Source organism: Cygnus olor, chromosome Z (assembly GCF_009769625.2).
Source record: "Cygnus olor isolate bCygOlo1 chromosome Z, bCygOlo1.pri.v2, whole genome shotgun sequence".
Lineage (NCBI taxonomy): Eukaryota > Metazoa > Chordata > Aves > Anseriformes > Anatidae > Cygnus > Cygnus olor.
This window is the reverse complement of record NC_049198.1, coordinates 38570758-38589228: the sequence shown is the minus strand read 5'-3', so window position 1 is coordinate 38589228 and position 18471 is coordinate 38570758. Positions and strand designations below refer to the sequence as shown.

The following is an 18471-nucleotide window of genomic DNA, read 5'->3' as shown; positions in this document are numbered from 1 at the left end:
GGTGCCATAATATTCCCCAGCAGTCAGTTCTTGTGATGACACTTGATCATTTGCCTGCAATTTTTAGTACTACCAGCCAATCTGTATCACTTTTCACCAGAGTTCTACAATCTTTATTTGTGTATTTCTGAAAGAAGCTCTGGAAACACGCTTTAAAATGAAAGCACTCAAACACTTATGGGAAAGTATTTGCATCTAAATCAGAGATAGTGTCTGAAAGGCGGTAAGAAAATAAAATCAACTGTATATAAAGTATGATGTAATAGAGCTGATTTACATACCTATTTAAGTGCATTTCCAACTCAATATTGGATTGGGGTGAAAATCTACTGTAACATTATTGTATCTGAGTACTAGTTTGAAGTTCAGAACATACTGATTCCTATTTGATCAGAAAGGCAAACAAAAAACAGCTGAGAACAAACTTAAATTTGTTTATATTCAAGACAGCACAAGAGGAGACAGTGAAGATTTCAAAATTAACCTTAAATTCATTATAGAAGAATGTATATAAAGAAGTCCTGCAGCAAGAAAGCTGTATGTCTTATTTTCTGCTGTCAGCTGCTAAACAATGTATGGGAGTAGGAAGGTGATCAGAACAGTAGATGCAGATAAAAGAAATGTGCCAATATTATTAACAGTGGATTACTGTTTTAGTTCTCAGATTTCTTGGAGTAAATGTGGAGACACTTATTTTATCACCAGCAACTATTGCTATTTCTTTAAAAAAAAGAAATGAAGAACAGCAAGTGTGTGGAATATTGTTTACTGTTAATCAACATAACCGAACCAAAGTTTTCACAATACTTGATGCTACATTTAATTATACAATAGTCTCAATCACAAAACAAGTAGAACAATTAAACTACATAAGGCCTTAAAATTAGAAGCACAGTGTGTATTGTAAGAATATTACTTTGTTTACAAATATGCTACATGTCATTATTTTTTCATAGTTTTATTCAAGCAAAATGCATTCAAGGGAAAGGCAACTTACAAAGTTTATTTTACTATGAATTAATAGAAAAATGTCAACATTCTCTTTTTGTCCCACCTCCCATCCTGTCCAGGAGCAATTAGTAAGATTTCCATACAATACTCAAAGAAAAAAAATAACTTTACACTAAACATCCAAAAGTAAGTCTGAACGGACTATTGCAAACTTGCAAATTGTTTATTAAAAAGTTGGATAAACTTCCAGGTTCTTTCTATTGAAATATTGCATCTCTAACCAATCAATGTTTAAAACTACATTGCCCACAAAGCTTTCTAGGTTCTAAAAGCCTTAATGGTTTCAAAGTAGTACTTAGTGGCCTCAGTAGCAATCACGTGAATGATATTTATGTTGTTACAATGGTAACTTATGATATTATGTTGGCAAGATTAGGACTGCTGAGAAGATGCATGGGCAAATTTGTCCTTTTCAGGTTAAAAAAAAGCACACAAAGAAAACAGAACAACTAAAGTTTAACTAACCACAAAAGATATGAAATATATGCAAAGAGATCTATTTTGATCCCCTCCCTCTATAACAGGGCACAGGTTCTTTCCAGTGACTGTTTGTTCTTATTACATACATGAGTAATTGCTCAAATTTCATGGCTATTGCATTTTTACAGGACAACTGCTTAGAAGTCTGGTTTTTAATTTACACCTGTGCAATAGAATAAGTCACAGTACATTTTGAGATGTTTAAAAAATATTTATAAACTTATTTTTTATATGCTAAAGCATTCGGCAACACTTTTACAGCACTTGATTTTATATAATTAAAATTTCATACAGTACTCCTTGTGATTTTTTTGGACATCTAAAAAGAAAAACCTCACACAAAGTAGTATGAACTGCCAAGCTTGACTGCATGATCGTGTAATTCCAGTTTATAATACTGGCATTAAAACCTTCATTAATTATGTTGACAAATCATTACCTGTACATTTAATGAAGGCAACCAACATGATTTGAAAACACAACCTTCAGGTTTTATGTTATGTATGTATCAAGGCGTGCAGTTCTGCAGTGAAATTAAAAAGCATGTAAATATACAAAGAAAATTACAAGTTCACCAGTTCCTGTGACACAAACTGTTTTAATCTTTCAAGGTACTGTCCATAGAGTTCCACATCGTTATGGCCCGCTCCTTCTACCCACAGTGGTTCTACAGGTCTCTGGCAACGTTCAAATAATGCTAGGCCATGTGAAAAGTCAATTACTTCATCTTCAGTCCCATGGATAATTAACACAGGAGATGTTATTTTAGAAATTTTGTCAATGCTGTAAGAAAAAGATTTTATCTATGAACATAATCAGTTTTATTAAATCTTCTTCAAGGAGCAGAGATTCATATTCACTTTTTAATCACACATTGTAGTTTTGACTATTTAATTTTAAAGCTGTTTAGATTATCAGAAAATTAAAACTTATCAACACCCTGGAACATTTACATTAGCACACGTAAAACTACACAGAACGGAAAAATACTTGTGAAAACTATTAGGATTGAACAACAGAGCAATCCATCTAAAAGTGGTATTCGTTGATTTTTAACATCAATAAAGGTAGTTATTGAACTGATGAAAATACTACTTCAGAGTTTTTCAATAAAAAGTATGCTTGCCAGAACAGATAGAATTTTGGCTTCTGATGTTTAAATATGTGGGGAAAAAGTCTCAAGTTAAACGTTCAAAATTCAAGGTATTCTTTGAGCCAAGTGTACCAGTCCACAATGGTCCACTAGTGGCACAGTTCTGAAATAAATGACAGGAATTTTCTTCAGTTAAGGTCTACTGATTTTTTCCTGTCTTTACTACTTAGTGAAACACATGCAAAAGACTTTAGAGTCAGATTAACAACTCACTGGAAGAGAACTGCTTGTTAGTATTAGCGCTATTAGGGGTTACATACACAGAAAAACTAATCACTTCTTTTACAGATACCCACTGCAATGATTGGAGATGAGAAAAACCTAGAAGACATACGAAGTTCTGGAAACACCTTCAAATCAAACATTTCTCATTGTTGTTATTCACTCTGATTATTGATTTATTTTTTTAAGCCTTTGAAAGAAAATTCTGAGAATGTCATAATACCTGTTTTCCTAGTAAAAAACTTCTGTAATAGAAAAAAATGCATGCAGAAAAAAAAAAATCCCACGACTTACTTTGGGAATGCATCAAAGCAATATGTCTTCTTTGTATCAGGAAAAGCTACTCGCATTCCTGAGGTCAGTGGAGAATGAAGAATTACAGCAGCACTTTCATACCTAGCAGCAAGATCCACAGATGGTACTGTTCCTATACTTTGGCCATATATAATCACATTTTCAGGGCGGATTCCATACCTAAAAGACCAAAAGTATTAACAAAAATGGCATATAGAATGAAATAGCCAAAAACAATTACACAAATAAGCAAACAAACCATCGCTGTACATTAAAGTTTCCTAAAAAGGATGAAACAAGGCTGATACAAGAACAAGCAAATACATTTTCGAACATTTCTGACTTTAAAAGGAAGACTTACTTTGCATTTAAAGCACATTTTTTGCCTTAGGACTGAATGATGCTGAAAGACGTTTTTGTTTTTTTTAAATAAAGACTTGTGAATACAGTTGCAACTTGTGTGCTAGCTGAGTATCTTTATTGCTAGCTCCAGTCAAGCTACAACAGAAAACTGATTACAGCCATATTTGCTCTGTATCTTCAAGTAGATGACCGTCAAACCTGCAAAAATGTGTTTGGCTTTACTGTTCTGATATCTGCTAAAAACTGCAAGCTAGTAAGAGTACTCAGCAATTTCATGGGAAATACATGCCCATACAGACACTGGCCAAAATATTACACATTCTCTGTAACAGCTGAGATACTTTTCTCATCACAGTTTGACAGGCAGGTTAGCCAGAGGAAACACCTAAGCTAACTCACAATTAATACAATTCAACAAGCACTACAAAGTTGAAGTCAGCCTCCCCTCCTAGTAAGATGAAAACCTTTATTTCTTCTGTAACTGAGGTTGACCAAAGAGTTGTACAACATCTAGTTAGCACCCACTCAAGTCAGAACTAAAACATTTTTCTACACTAGGATATAAAGATGGTTTGATTGCCAAGTAAAACCATGGTACTGGAAAGGTCTATAAGCAGATGGTTGTGCTGGCAAGGACAGCACTCAAGGCAGAAACGAACTACTGATACATTGATACATACCAGCAAAGTCCTTTTAGTACAGATTCAGACCGGAGAAGTGTGTCTATCTAGATACCTTTGTTTAAATTTACTTAGGAAATGGTGTAATTTAGATAGAAAGAGATAGTGAACTGCATTCAAAAAAATATAAAATAATCAAACATTGTTCTCACATATTATCAGAAGCCTGTTCAGCTGATTTACACTAGACTAACAACATTATGGAATAGCATACAGTAAGTTTATATCTGCCAACTCACAAAATTCCTAAAAGGACTGACAACCAGTTGTTTTCAGTTAAAGTTAAGGAAGGTGCAACCATCACCTCTTCTACAATAAATGTATGCATCTTTTCTGCCAAAGCCAGGAGAGCTGTATCAGATGAGAAGACACATACCTACAGAATTCTCAAACTGGTTTCTTTGCATACACCCAGAAAAGACAGAAAAATTGAAGTAATGAAAAAATTTCCAATATTTTATAAATATGGACATCTGTATAGTAACTATACAGTACTACATTAAAAAAGGTCTAAAAGTCTCAAACCCAAGAATATTAGAGAAAAAGGATGTTTCTCACATGTACCAAAATATTCAAATTACCAAGAAAAAAAATTCTGCAAGTACTTCAAGTACTTCTGCAAGTACTAATTACATCTAAGCAACAATGTAAAAATCATTAGCACCCCAAAACTCATTAGGCACTCCACAAGCTTTCTAAGTTAAGGCTAAAAGCCTCTCTACTCACAACTTAAAATTTAAATAAATAAAAGAATAATTAGTGTTCCGCAAGAACGAAATATAAAACTTGTAAAAGTATCATCACAAACATCCATAGACTCCATCTATACCATGACTACTTAATTTGCTGATTACTCTAGGAACTCTTCCTAGGGAACACTGCTAATGATTAAGAGTTCTAAAACACTAAGACTCAATCATTAGCCTGACATTAACAGCAAACCATCTGTTCAAAACAGTTCTTGGAGCACACAAAAAATTCAAACATTGATTAACGAAAACTTTCTCAAAATTCCAACACACGCTACAAAACAATGAATTAATGCTTTGAAACCTAAACATGATGCAGCTCTCACTATTTCTTTATCTCTTCTGATACACCTGAGAACTGTTACAACAGCTCTAATTCATCACATTTGTGCATTCTGAAAACACAGTATTTCATAGTGTATTTCAGTTTATACAATCTGAACTCAAATACATCATTAGTATGAATGCAATCACGCATTGCATCGTTAGTATGACATTGAGTTTGTGCAGCACATTGTGACAACAGTTCTCAAAAAACCCTGCAAGTGATCACACATTTCCCTAAAGTATCAAATTTTAGAGCATGCAGACCACTGCACAGAATTTTAAAGCAGAACGTAACATTTTGGAGCATATATTCTCTAATGTCTTTATTCTTCATTTTTACCTAACCTTAGGCTGAAGCATATAGATCCTAATAGTAGCTACAAGAAGTAATCAAATCCATGAATAGGTTTACTTTAATGTAAATACAATAAATGCTTTCTCCACCACAGCCAGTCAGACTGCCTTCACAGCATCCCTCAGAAACTGTTTGTTTCACAATCTGGAAACAAAGCCAGTGAAACCTATCATGATAGAGGTGGTTCAAAGCTGTCAGACTTTTGAATATTCTGGCTTGGGGAAAAAAAAACAAACACCTTGGGATCCAAAGAACAGTGTCAGTAGTATCCGTGTCTTCAGCTTCCCCTTGTACCACCTTGCAAAGGCTTCTGAAAAGTTGAGGAAAAAGGGAGAGTCCAAGCATCCCTCAGCTACTCTCAGAAGTATCACTTTCCAGCCTAAAATTGAAGAATTCTCAGAAAAGAAAGCTGCTGGCAAATTCTTTATTCACAGAATTAATCTACTTCTCCCTTTGGCAGTCCTGTAGCAGGTAAATTCCAAGACATTTCAGAGAAAATTATTGATTGACCAAATCCTAAACTTCAGAGGCCAGGCAACTAATTTTTGATTAATAATTTAACTATTCCTAATTCAATAACTCTATTATTACTATGGATTATGAATTGAAAGTTTTGCCTGGTTTCCCAAATCAGGAAGTGTCAGATCAACAAAACGTGACAGTAATACTTCTCTCTTAAACAGTGCCTTACAATTACTGTCCATGCTTAGGAAGGGCAAAGTGATAGGGCTGTGTGCTGTTAACACATGTTCAGGTGCCAAGAGCTCGAAGACATGCTGTGAAAGCTGTTGGCATCTTTGGAAGATTATTATATTGATCAGATTAATAGTGACTCAAATCAGTAGCACTACTGACTGTTCAGGTAATCTTAGAAAAATTCTGCCAGAATAGTCAGACCTTCAGTGTTTTACTGTTGGCAGTAACATGGGCATTTTCAGCCATGATCACCTGAATGGTCCTTGGAACAAAAACCTGAAAGTAGCTGTGCACAGATGCACATTCTCAGAGAAAGCAGTATTCCTCAGGGACAACCTATTCTGGACTGAATCTGGCACAAAATTTAGACATTTTCAGCAGTTTGAAGGCTGTATACAACATTTTTCTCTTTCCCACAGTAACTAAGATTTCAATTCCTTTCAACATCTGATTCGTCCTTTCTTTATGTTTACGCACCTAAGGGTTACCTGCATAGAAAACATGTACTTACTGCTCTTCAAGTTAACGTAAAATGTAAAAGTAAACATACCTCTCCTGACAAAAGTTTGCTAGCATTCACACAGAGTCTACGTACTGAAACTTCTGTGCAATCACCACATTAGAAGTACAGGTTAACGTCACTACTAAACAAAGATACTGCCAAAGAGGACAGTACCATTTTCCTATTTGTGTCTTCATCCACGTGGTGTGCCCGCTGGGCTTTACCAGCTGGTTTAGGAAACAATCCCTTCTGTGAGTAGAAGGCAGCTACTTTTTGGCTCCTTTGTGCCAACTGTCTTTAGGGTCAGACAGGAAGTGATATGACACAGGAGGGGTAGAGGGAAGAGCAAGCCAAAACACCACCATAACTGTACCTACCATCACACCACTCCCAGGTATAAGCACCCAAGCTAAAACAGGGCCACTGATAAAGCTTGTGATCTCTCCTGGGAGCCTACATATGCTGATCAGATATTGATGGGGTCTTGTGATGGAGGCAACTCTGAACACTCCCTCCTGATCTTTTTTTTTCACCTTCTGGCAGGGAAAGAAGAACTAGTGTTCTTCTCTTGTACTAAACTGCACACAAATATTCCTCTTCCTCCTTTGTGACTACCTTCACAATGTGCTGTAGCAGAAACTCCTTTTCCATTTCCTTTACATTTTTGTCTCTGTAAATAAGACCTTTTCTACACCTGCCTTAGCAACAAACCATCTTTCACTTATTATTTTCCTTTTTATTGAATATAAATATTACCATTACATGTGAACTGCAAAAGGCATGTCTGGCTGTAGTGATTTTTTTTTTGGTGGTGTGTGTGTGTTTGTTTTGTTTTGTTTTTGTTATTAAGACTTTAGTTACCTTTAACAATCCAAACCCAGCTGAAATTACCATAGTATGGTTTGTGGGCCCTTAGAGTGCCTGCCATTTTGCCTTTGATACATCTGATGGAGACAGAAAGCAGTTTGTCTTACTACCTCAAACTATGTCTGTTGATCTAGAAGACTTGCTCCCTTTACATTATAAAATAAGGTGTCACTACAATCTACCTTAAAAGGGTACATCTTCGATAGTATCTCTCAGATTCATACTACTAAAGAGGTGCAATAGATGCTCTAAAGAAGCTACTGTTGTGAAGCTATTGCAACACACATTTAACCAACTAACAGCAGTGCTTGGGGCACAGGGAATAAAGAGGAACATCCTGAGGGAGTTTTAAATGCACATTTCAGAACCTTTTGTCATCATTCATATAACACATGAAATTACAGCTGCAAATTGTAGAACGTGAAGGACAAATGTCTTCCACACCTTTAACTATCGCATGAATTTCATTCATGGCCTGGAATGTTGCTTATAGTTCTTCCTCAACTCAGATGCACCCTTCTGTGTATACAACATGCAACGCTGTCAGAAAGGAAGAAGGAATGTTTTAAGAGGGGCACATCCATTAACCATGCATGTAGTAATCAACAAGCCACACATCCTTTGCCTCTTCCATGATGGTTTGGACTTTCTTAAACCTTACAGTGCTGCTGGTACATTTGTTTTATTGGCAAGATTTCTTTCCACAATAAATTGAGGCAACTTTTCCCTACCAATTTAAATAAAAATTCAATCTCTCTCCAAATACTGGAAGTTTAGGCACCAGAAAGCAATACCCCATCTCCTAGCATAAAAGAAAGTTACTTTTGAATGAAACATGTCATCTGTGAACTCTCAAAAGAACACTTTTCAGCCAACATCAACACAGACTCAAATTAGGTTCATACTGTAGATGTTCTGCCACTTTGACACATCAGCCTGACAGTGAGATCCTTCAGTTTTTCAAATATTGTGTAGCCCATGGTAAGCAACAACGGCAAGGCTGCTTGGCTTCTCAAAGTTAAATCTGGTCATGAGACTACTCTGGCAACTCCTCAGATTTCTGAATGAGCGCCACTTGCCCTGCATTTGCCTGAGGCTTGTTAAACCTTTCCACCCTTCCTAGGGTGTCATCAAAGGCCTTCAGAGTCCAGGGCAGCAGAAAATAGGCGTATCCCAGAATGACTACTGGAATTTCAACACTTTGTAGCTATGACAGTCAGAAAAAGAATGTCCTCACTTGCAGCTTTTACACAGTGCCATGTACATGAATATGTAACAGCATGCATCTTTCCCAAACACGATGCCAATGAATCACCTTGCCATCTTCCACAGTCAGCATTCACAGGTATAGCTACTGAGTCCTATTAAAATACTGAAAGCAGGTAAGGAATAAGGACAATTCAGAATCTGCATCTGCTGTTTCCCTCTTCAGATATGCTGCCAAAATAGCTCTCTGTATTCACCTACAAGAATGATAATGTTCACATTCCCTTACAGCAACCACTTTTAAGAAAACGATTTTGTAGTAATCTTAGTATCACCCTGAATATTACTTCACAGACTATTTCCAGCTTAAGTCCAATCACCACAGGAAAGTTGTGCCAATTTACAGGAAGGACAATCAGGATTGTTCTTCCAAAATATAACTTAACACTAACATGTCTCTACCACAAGCACCTACGTTAACTGTAGAAATGACAGCCAATAAGACCAGAAACACCTTTTAATGCTGGGTTCTGTGACCCCATTTCTCACAAAAGATAATGGAGGGAGCTGTGGCTGGCTGTGATCAACCTCCAGCAGACACAAATTCTTCATTCCCTTTTTTGTCACACCACATGATCTGTGAGACACTGTTTGTAAGTCCAGGATCCCTTCCTCTCTCTTCCTATCAACATGAATTTCAAAGGAATTACAGCTAAACTTACATCTATCCTATAAACAATCCATAGAGTAATTTGTTTTTAAAGAACACGAACTTTATAAAACATTAAAGACGGTGCCAGTGCAACGCTGACAAAACTGGCTACACTAGAAAAGTGAATCAATGCTGCAGCAAATGCTCAAAGGTCTCTGGTCCAGATATTCATCAAGTATTTTAGTGCAGCTGAGTACCATCTCAGGGCTTAAGAGAACACCATGGAAAGGTAACCATCCTCTATGAGACCGTACGTCCAGAGTCGTGTGCTGAACTTTGTCCTGCTCCATTCAAATACAAAAGGAAGACCAGGACTGCCAGTTGGAAAGTTGCTGAAAGCAGCACAGTGGAAACTAGTAATACCAACCAGTTTTTAAATGAATGGAAATTAGGCAGACCAATCCAAGCTTTAAACACCCTACATATTTCTACAGGGGGGTTAGTACAAGAAGTTTAGACATAGAAAAAAGAACAACACAGGCAGCAAATAAGCTTGAGGTGAGGTCATTCCCAAATAGAAGATGGAAAAGCAAATAGAATATGCATTTAGAGACATATACCCCCTCAATGGCTGTTCAGCAAAGGATGTATTCAGATGGGATATTATTATGAACCTTAATCTTATTTGATTAAAGAAGATATACTATGGGTTAAGGATGGAGGGGAGAATTCAACTTGCTATCACATTTCCTCTTCAGTTTTCATGCAGAAATTATTAGGGGACAAAGGGGTGAGAATGGAGATGGAGACAATCATTACCAATTAGAAAAAAAAAAGACCCTAGAAACTGTCAAAGCCAATGATTAAATTTCATCATCTAGGTCTCCATTTTTCCGATACGCTTGAACAATTCAGACCATCTTCAACATTGTCCACAGACCACATTATATTTTGGTCATTGCTACTGGGTATTTCATCAAGTGGCTATCTTCCAGATCACCCATCAACTACAGAACAGTCACCAGAGCACCTGTTGCAGCTCTTGGCTTACCAAACAGATGTCTAGTTAAGTCTCAACATTCCTCTGTAACAAAAAGAAATGCCAAAAACTAATATGATAACACAACACAGATGTTTTAGAATACAAGGCGGAATAGCCATCCTATCTGTTTGTATGAGGTTTATGGTAACTGTTCCTTCTACTTTAATCTATGAATGAAATACACTTCTTTAACAGGAAGAATTACATTAAAATTACCTTCCATAAAGGAATGAAAGAGAAAATAACTACTTAGAACTCTGAAAAGGGATAAAATCCTCCAAAATAATAGGGAAACAATTATTATTAAATTGAGCTTTAAATTCACCACGACAACTACCAATTCACAGGATTTACAGAAGCTACACTTGCCTAAGTTATATCCCTGATATTTTATTATTAAACAGTATAGTCAGATTGTGATGATTGAACTATAACAGGCTGCACTATATTGAATTCAGTTTTTCCACAGCTCTCTGGTGCTAAATACACAATATAATGGGATTCTTTTTGGTGAACATTACAAAGTATTTTCAAATATATTTTTGTCACTTGGGTACTCATAACACAGTAAGAGTTTTGCATTAAACTGAACAAACCACGGTTAGAAAATGCTCTCAAATTTAAGCAGCAGACATTCAGTGCTGCACTTACTTGATACCTGGGACTCCTAACTGTAATCAGAGAATACATCCACAGTATTTTGTCTTACTACGTTACCTCCCTAAAACCAGAGGCTTAAAACACAGAAACCTTGGAAACAACATCCTTCCAGCTCAGTTTTTTTTTTTCTTGAATTTATTTGAGCTAACAGCACTGATCAACTTCCTGTTTTTTTTGTTCCCACTGTCAGGTATTTATGCAGATCAATTACAAACTCTCTCAGACATCATATCTTGCTAGGGTAGCTTTATATCTTTTGGAAAAGCTGTAGCTGCTAGTCTGAATTCTGAAACAAATGGGGTCTGAACACCATAAAGACCTTTAAGTATCAGAAAAAGAAATTTGAGTCTTCTATCACCCATATCATACCAGTGGCTCTGTTATTGGGAAGATTATTATAAGTTTTATTTCTCTTCTGAGATTTCCAGCTAAGAAGATCCCAAGCTACAATAATAAATGCTATCTTCTAATAATTCAAGTAAGACTGAATGATATCTTTTTAAATTTCACCCCATTTCACTCTCTGTAGTATACCAGCACCATATACCAATCCTGCTCAATACTGGCAATGACTTTGGTATAAGATGCCACCAATCAGCTTTGGTATAAATCCATTAATTATACAATACAGCGTTTCTGTTTAAACTACCAAGGCAGATTAAGTACAACCATTTAGAAAGAGTGCTAGAAAATAAACATGGCAACTAATGTCTTACCTTGTCCTAAGAGCCACCCAAGCAGCATCAATGTCAGCATACAGATTCTTCTCCGTTGGCTTCCCAGAACTTGCACCATATCCAGAATAATCATATGAAAATATGTTGCAATTAATCCGTGAACCCAGTCCTATGTAAAAGCTGCTCATCTGACCTAAGTCAACGGCATTTCCATGCGAGAAGAGCAAAGTATACTTGGCGTTAGGCGAGCAACGCACAAACATGCAGGCAATCCTGTTACCCTTACTTGTTCTAGTCATGAAACACTCAATGGCATCTTTTTCTCTTGAAGAATATTGCCAGTCTGCTCGCTCTGAGAGATGCAAAGTCCAGCGACTACCACTTTCATCACACATCAGTGTGTACGTGGGATCAGGAGGTAAGAATGCCAGTTTGGAAGCGATTTTCCCTGGGCATGGCGGACAACAGAAGAGGCAACACAGTTCACTAAAGGAAAGATTATTCATCTTCTAGTCTGAAACAGGAAGAGAGAATTGTATCAGTTTCTAGTTATAATTCTGTATAAAAAGAAAAAAATCATGGAAAATGTAAACTTAACCTCTCATGAAAATAACACGTAATTTTAGTGGAAACATTTAAACACAGCACAGATTTAAATATGTAAGCAAATTTCTACACAATAGCTTATTTGATAATATTAGCTACTTTAGAATGAGCATATTGTTAAAGAAGAATGGTAACTCTAAACCCCAGCCAGATATTAAAGCTAAAATATGACTACCCAGGGCAAGAACATGCATGAGTTTTAGAGTTTCTTTTGAGGAAATGAAGTCCCTCACCTTCAGGCAATAACAGAAGAATTCATCCCCTTGACAAATATATGTGAGAAAGAGCAATTAAAATACGTTGCAGTGTTTGCAGGATACTAAGACCATGCAGGTCTCTATAGACAAGAATTGCTACCACATTGTCCGAATACTGAGAATACACTGTCATGATGAGTTATGGGCTCCTGCAGGTGGTATCAGCAGTAGAAAAGGTGTGTGAAGGCCAAAACTTTAGGAGGCAAAATTAGATGCTTCTACCTGCATAGTAAGCACTCAGACTTTCAGTCCACTAAAATTCAACCTACCTCTGCAGGCTTGCAATGTTTCCAACGTTTCCAAGCCGTTCAAAGAAATTACTGGCTAAGTTTTCCCTTTTTGTACATAGGAATTGGGATTATATTATCCATCTGAATGATACAACTGCTTTTATTCTATGCTTTAGCAAAAACATTCCAAACCAAATGCTCTAACACGGATACTTGGCAAATCTATGTAGCCTATACTAACAATTTAAAGCACTGATTAACTGAGTAGGGAGGGGAGGGAGGTTGAAAAAGAACAAAAAAGTAAACACACAGACCTGAAGCAAGGTAGTTAAAGACACAGCTGCCCTGAAAAACAACCACTGAATTTACAAAAGGGAGAAGGAAGAGGAAAAGAATCCTTGGTTGTGACAGTACTTTTTCCTCAGAGGTAAGAGGGGTGATGTAATCTGCCAACAACCATGCTGGACACCAGCACACCTACGATAAGTATTTACTTTCCTCGCGTGAAGGCATCTGATGTTTCATCTGAACTTAAAAAAAAAAAAAAAAAAAAAACTTTTCCATCCCAACTCTACCACACGTCTCATGTTCAGTTCCTACTAGGTCATGCAAACAGGAACACTCTTACAGTTTCATGTACCAGTTTCAACTGCTAGATCCAAACATAAAAACAGGAACAACAACAAAAGTTAGCTTCTGATGTCCACATTCCTATACAGTTTCAAAAATACTTGTGGAAACCAAAAATAAAATAAAATCTTTCTGCTAACTACAGTATCTGGCAATATTGAAATCACATTTCAAAGTTTGTTCTCTGACTTCTATACAAGCATAGTCTTCATGCCTGCATGTTTCTCTTTTGAAAAGCTTCATAGAGCACTACTGTAAGAACTTTTTGATACAGATTACTGAGCAATTAGCCTTATTTTGGATGTGTGAATGGTCTATTCCTTTTAGTATATTTTGACTGTATACTGCTGCGTAAATGCCACATAAAATATACTTTTAGAGTAGTAAACAAGCACAGCAATACAGTCTAATATGCAACACGAGCATTCTTGGAATGCTACTGCCCTTTGTAAGGCATGAAAAAGTTTATTTGCCAGAATTGGTACGGTCAATTGTTTTGATTCCGAGTCTCTAGTTTTCTGCAACACAGAAATCAGAGATTTAGACATGGGTGACCAACACTACCAATTTAGAGGAGACAGCAGAAAGGGGCCACTGCCTCCCATAAAAAGGTAGATTCTCTCTCAAGTAACAAATCCTGAGTAAATGACTTGCCAGTTAAAGAAACAACAGCCTCATGTATTTATGCAATCTGCAAAAGTAGTCACTCAAACTTGTAATAGCTCATCTGTTCCCTTTCAAGTGAGATTATCTGGACATTAATTTCAATCTGCAAGACAGGACAAGTGGAAGAGATCTACTGAAGAGGTCCAGGGATTCTCAAAAGGCTTAGACTGTCTTATGCAAAAGAGCAGCCTCAAAGTTTTTTCCTGCTTTATGTCTCTTACAGCTGTAAGCACCAAAGGAGACACTTTTTTCACCTCTAATAAGAAAGTTCATGTTCACAGCCTTGAGAAACTGCTGTAATACCTCAAAAGGATTTTTTTTCAAGTACCATCCATGATCCAGTATTTAATTACACTTCTACCAAAAACTATTAATTGAGTAAATTTTCCCATCTTTTCAGAGAAGCTGAAGGCCAAAGCTAGATAATACAATTTCTTAAGTGAAGAAAAAAAAAAAAAAAAAAAGGGCCTCTTGTGCCCAGGACAGTTGATCTTGGAGGTCTTTTCCAACCTAAAGGATTCTATGAATAGCTGACTGCATTCTATTCTAGCATAAAATAATAGATACAAAATTTCTTACTAGCTTCCCAATCGACTTGTCAGAAAGAATTAAAACAGGCGTTTACATTATTTATAACTATAAACAGCCCAGCAACACTACAAATATGATTTCACTCAGAAAATATTTGCTATTTGTCATAGTCATTTCAAGAGACTGGAAGCTGGCCTGTGGAATTCACATTACTGCAGTAACTGCAGTTAATAAGCTGAGGTGGTACTGTGCCCCAAGATAGCTTAAATGTGCTAAAAATGGGCTGTTGCCACACATGGCAAATGACTTATACTGAACAATATGGCTTAAGTATTACTTCTCTCCTGTACTAGACAGCAGTGTAGACTTTACGTAACATCCATTTAATCCAGTGGGAACTATCTTTATTGAAACTAGAGATTCTTATTCCCAAGTTATTTTCCACCCAAGTCATGGCTAGCAACAACCTTTTCTTTAAAAGAAATACTTTCTGTTTTCTCCACTTCGAAGACCTGAAAAAAAACAGGAGATCCCTAGCATCACTAACTGAACAAATCTGTCACAAAACACCTACTGAACTTCCTCAGGAGGATACCTACAGCTAAATGCAAACAACGTTTTCATTATACTGGAACTGGTTTGTCATTCATTGTATTCACATGAGTGTGTTCTTAACCTCCGGATCTGGAATGGAACCAGGATGTGAGAGAGTCCCCAGGGTGCATAGTGTAATTCTGATATCACTGTTTAAAAGTTCAACTTAATCAGCACTTCAGCCTAGTAGTTATGTACAAGATGTCATAATTTTACTTCAATTAAAACAGACACTGTCTTTCCTCAAAAGGTATACCGCTCAGACACTTCAGCGAAGGGATTAAGCTTAAAGTTTGGGGGTTTCTTTCTTTCTTTTTTTTTTTTTAATTGAAAGGCTGGGAAAACACATAACGATTTCCTAGTGACTTACCCAACCAGAAATTAAGATAAAATTTTAAGAAGTCAGAAGTTAATCTTCAATTAGCATTGCTGAGCCTTGGCAAAAGCAGTTCAAATTTCCCACTTGAAGATCAAGAATCTTATTAATAGACAAATAATTAAGTCTAAAATGTCTATTTTAAGTGTAAAATAAAATTTATGGAATGTGAACAAAGTATCATAGTTGATACCGATTAAAAATCAGTCTAATAACAAACAGGCATGACGTATGCTTTATCTGCACTGTTACTAAAACTGGGGCAAAAACAACGCCCACCACAAATTACCTCAAGCATACAGTTCCACAAGTACAGATGAGTAATTTTAATGGGGTTCTAAGATACGTAGTGAATAGCTAGGTTATAATCTAACACCTTTCAAGCTTGTATGATGTAAAACTCTGTCCTTATTACAGTAGAATCTCCAAAGCAAAGATCAACACATCCTAACAACATAACAATTTCACCTTCTGTTTGTTATTTCAGTAATAAGGATGTCAGCGCTGTTCTTCACATGCAGTCCCTTATAAGATTACTAACAACAAAAAGAATATAGTATGAGAAATGTATATATCCTTTAGAACTGTACAGAATTTTGTGTTTTGCTTTACATAAGTAGGAAAAAAAACTCTGGTAAAAAAAAAAAGTGTAATGCATTAACTTTTACTATTGCTTCAAGAAAGACAGAGAAACGAAGAAGACCCAAGTGGCATCAACCACCCTTCATGAGACAGCATTTAAAAGAAAGAAATTGTTTTATCAAATTTATCTAACTCTCTCATGAATAAAAAAGTAACATACAAAATGGCAAATTTAAAACTGCCTACAGGCAGTAGTTTTAATCCATTCTTCAGCAATTAACCTTATGATTAAGGCTGACAGAAGACGGGGGAAAATTCATCTAACGTGAAAGAACACCTCAAATACTTCCATTTATATTGTGATTCCTAGGATAACACAAACGTAGTTCTTTCATATAAGCAATTATTCCTGTCCTCCTCCCTCTGCAAATCATAACAACAGAGTGACTTCTATTATTCTCATCTCTAAGTACTTCACTACAAGCTTAGCCTTGAAAGCCCAACCCTTGCAAACACTTATCTAGAAATCTTGTATTTACATTAAATATAAATTATTCCAATCATGTATTTAAATTAAATTACCTATTTCATAAGAACTATTCAAAAGAACAAAGTCAAACTCGTAAATACTGTTGCCAGTTTGTAAATCTTAGTGTTGCTCTAACTGTCTAACAGACAAGATATTCATATTATGGTGTTTTGTTTTTTTAAATAATAATTTTTCATTATACATTGCTGAAATAAGAAATTTTAATGTAGTTTCCCCTCACACGTTCACTGAACACAACGCAATGAGATCTTGAGTTCAAACCGCTACTGAAACTTTACTATTTGTTTCAACATCTGCATTGTATTCATGGGACAGAAGGGCATGACTACTAGCTTATCTGCTGAAGGAACAAAATATTTAGTGTAAAATAAGTAAGTGTCCAAGTAAGTACTATATAAAACGATTAAACTAATAGAATTATTAAAAAGTACACATGGTGGGTCCAGAAAAGAACACAGAGGAAGTCTATTCAATAATAGTAAAAATAAAAATAAAAAAAAATACAGGGAAGTAATGCTTTAAGCTTTCATATACTTCTCAAGGGGCATTACAACCTACATAAAAATGGAGCAGCCTGACAAGACCAACACTTCACTTTGGAATAGTCTGGCTTTAAAGAAAGAAAAGATGAAAACCAAAAAGTTTTAGCATTCTCACAGGCTCAGGAAGACAGGCTTGTAGGGATGGCAGCGCAGAGACCTGCTGCTGCTGCCGGTCGCTCTGTGCACCTCAAAACCCAGCGGCAGGCTCGGAAAGAGAAGCGGGACACGGGAGGCGCTGCCTGCAAGACCCATCCATTCCTGCTCGCCGGCAGGAGAAACGGCGGCTCCGCAGACCGCAGGCGGACCCCACCGCGGGATGAGGGCGGGTTACATAACGCCACGACGCTGCCCTGCTACAACGGCTCCCGCACACAGCCCCGGAGAGAAGCCGGTGCCCGCCGGCGCCCCGCGGACGGGCGGCGGGGCGGAGCGGGGGGGAAGGGGGCGGGGGGGGGGGGGGGGGGGGGAAACCGCGGCGGCCGCACCTGCCGGGCAGCGCCAAGCCTCCCCCGCCCCGCCTCACCCCGACACCCCGGCACCCCTCGCCTACCTGCGGCGGGCCCTCAGCCCCCGTCCGGCGGCCCCCAACCGCCGCCGGGAGGAGGGGGGGGGGGGGAGGAGTCGTCGGTTGTGCTGAGTAACGGCTCGGCGGCTGGCTCAACCGTCGGTCGGTCGGTCGGTCGGTCGGTCTGTCCGTCCGTCCGTCCGTCCGTCTGTCAGCAGCCCCTGCCCCGGTGCCGTCGCGGCCTAAGGGAGCGGCGCCGCCGCCTCCCCGCCGAGCGGCTGCACCACTGAGGGGGCGGTGGGCGGGGGCGGGGCCAGCCGCGCGGAGAGCCAATGGGAACGCCGCCCGCCGCGCGGCCCCCGGCCGCCGAGGCTCCGCCTGAGCGGGGGTGGGCGGGAAGCGGGGGGCCGGGCGGCGAATCGCCGCGGGCGAGCGGACGTGACAGACAGGGGGTCTGACCAATGGG

General features: G+C 37.9%; 1 protein-coding gene across 3 annotated transcripts; it reads right to left on the bottom strand.

The window, feature by feature from the left end:
• Positions 1–750: 750 nt before the first annotated feature.
• ABHD17B (abhydrolase domain containing 17B, depalmitoylase) lies at positions 751–18310 on the bottom strand. 3 transcript variants are annotated; one of them, XM_040540017.1, is made up of 5 exons: positions 18051–18310; positions 16759–16831; positions 11976–12450; positions 3161–3340; positions 751–2274 (listed from the first exon to the last, which is right to left on the bottom strand). In XM_040540017.1, exons 3-5 carry the CDS (start codon positions 12440–12442, stop codon positions 2055–2057), a joined length of 867 nt encoding a protein of 288 aa, XP_040395951.1. In that variant the 5' UTR covers positions 12443–12450; positions 16759–16831; positions 18051–18310; the 3' UTR covers positions 751–2054. The 3 variants fall into 3 exon arrangements, with proteins under 3 accessions (XP_040395951.1, XP_040395949.1, XP_040395950.1); XM_040540015.1 differs by lacking the exon at positions 16759–16831 and having other exon boundaries at positions 18051–18309; XM_040540016.1 differs by lacking the exons at positions 16759–16831; positions 18051–18310 and adding an exon at positions 17616–17904.
• Between the last annotated feature and the right edge of the window lie 161 nt (positions 18311–18471).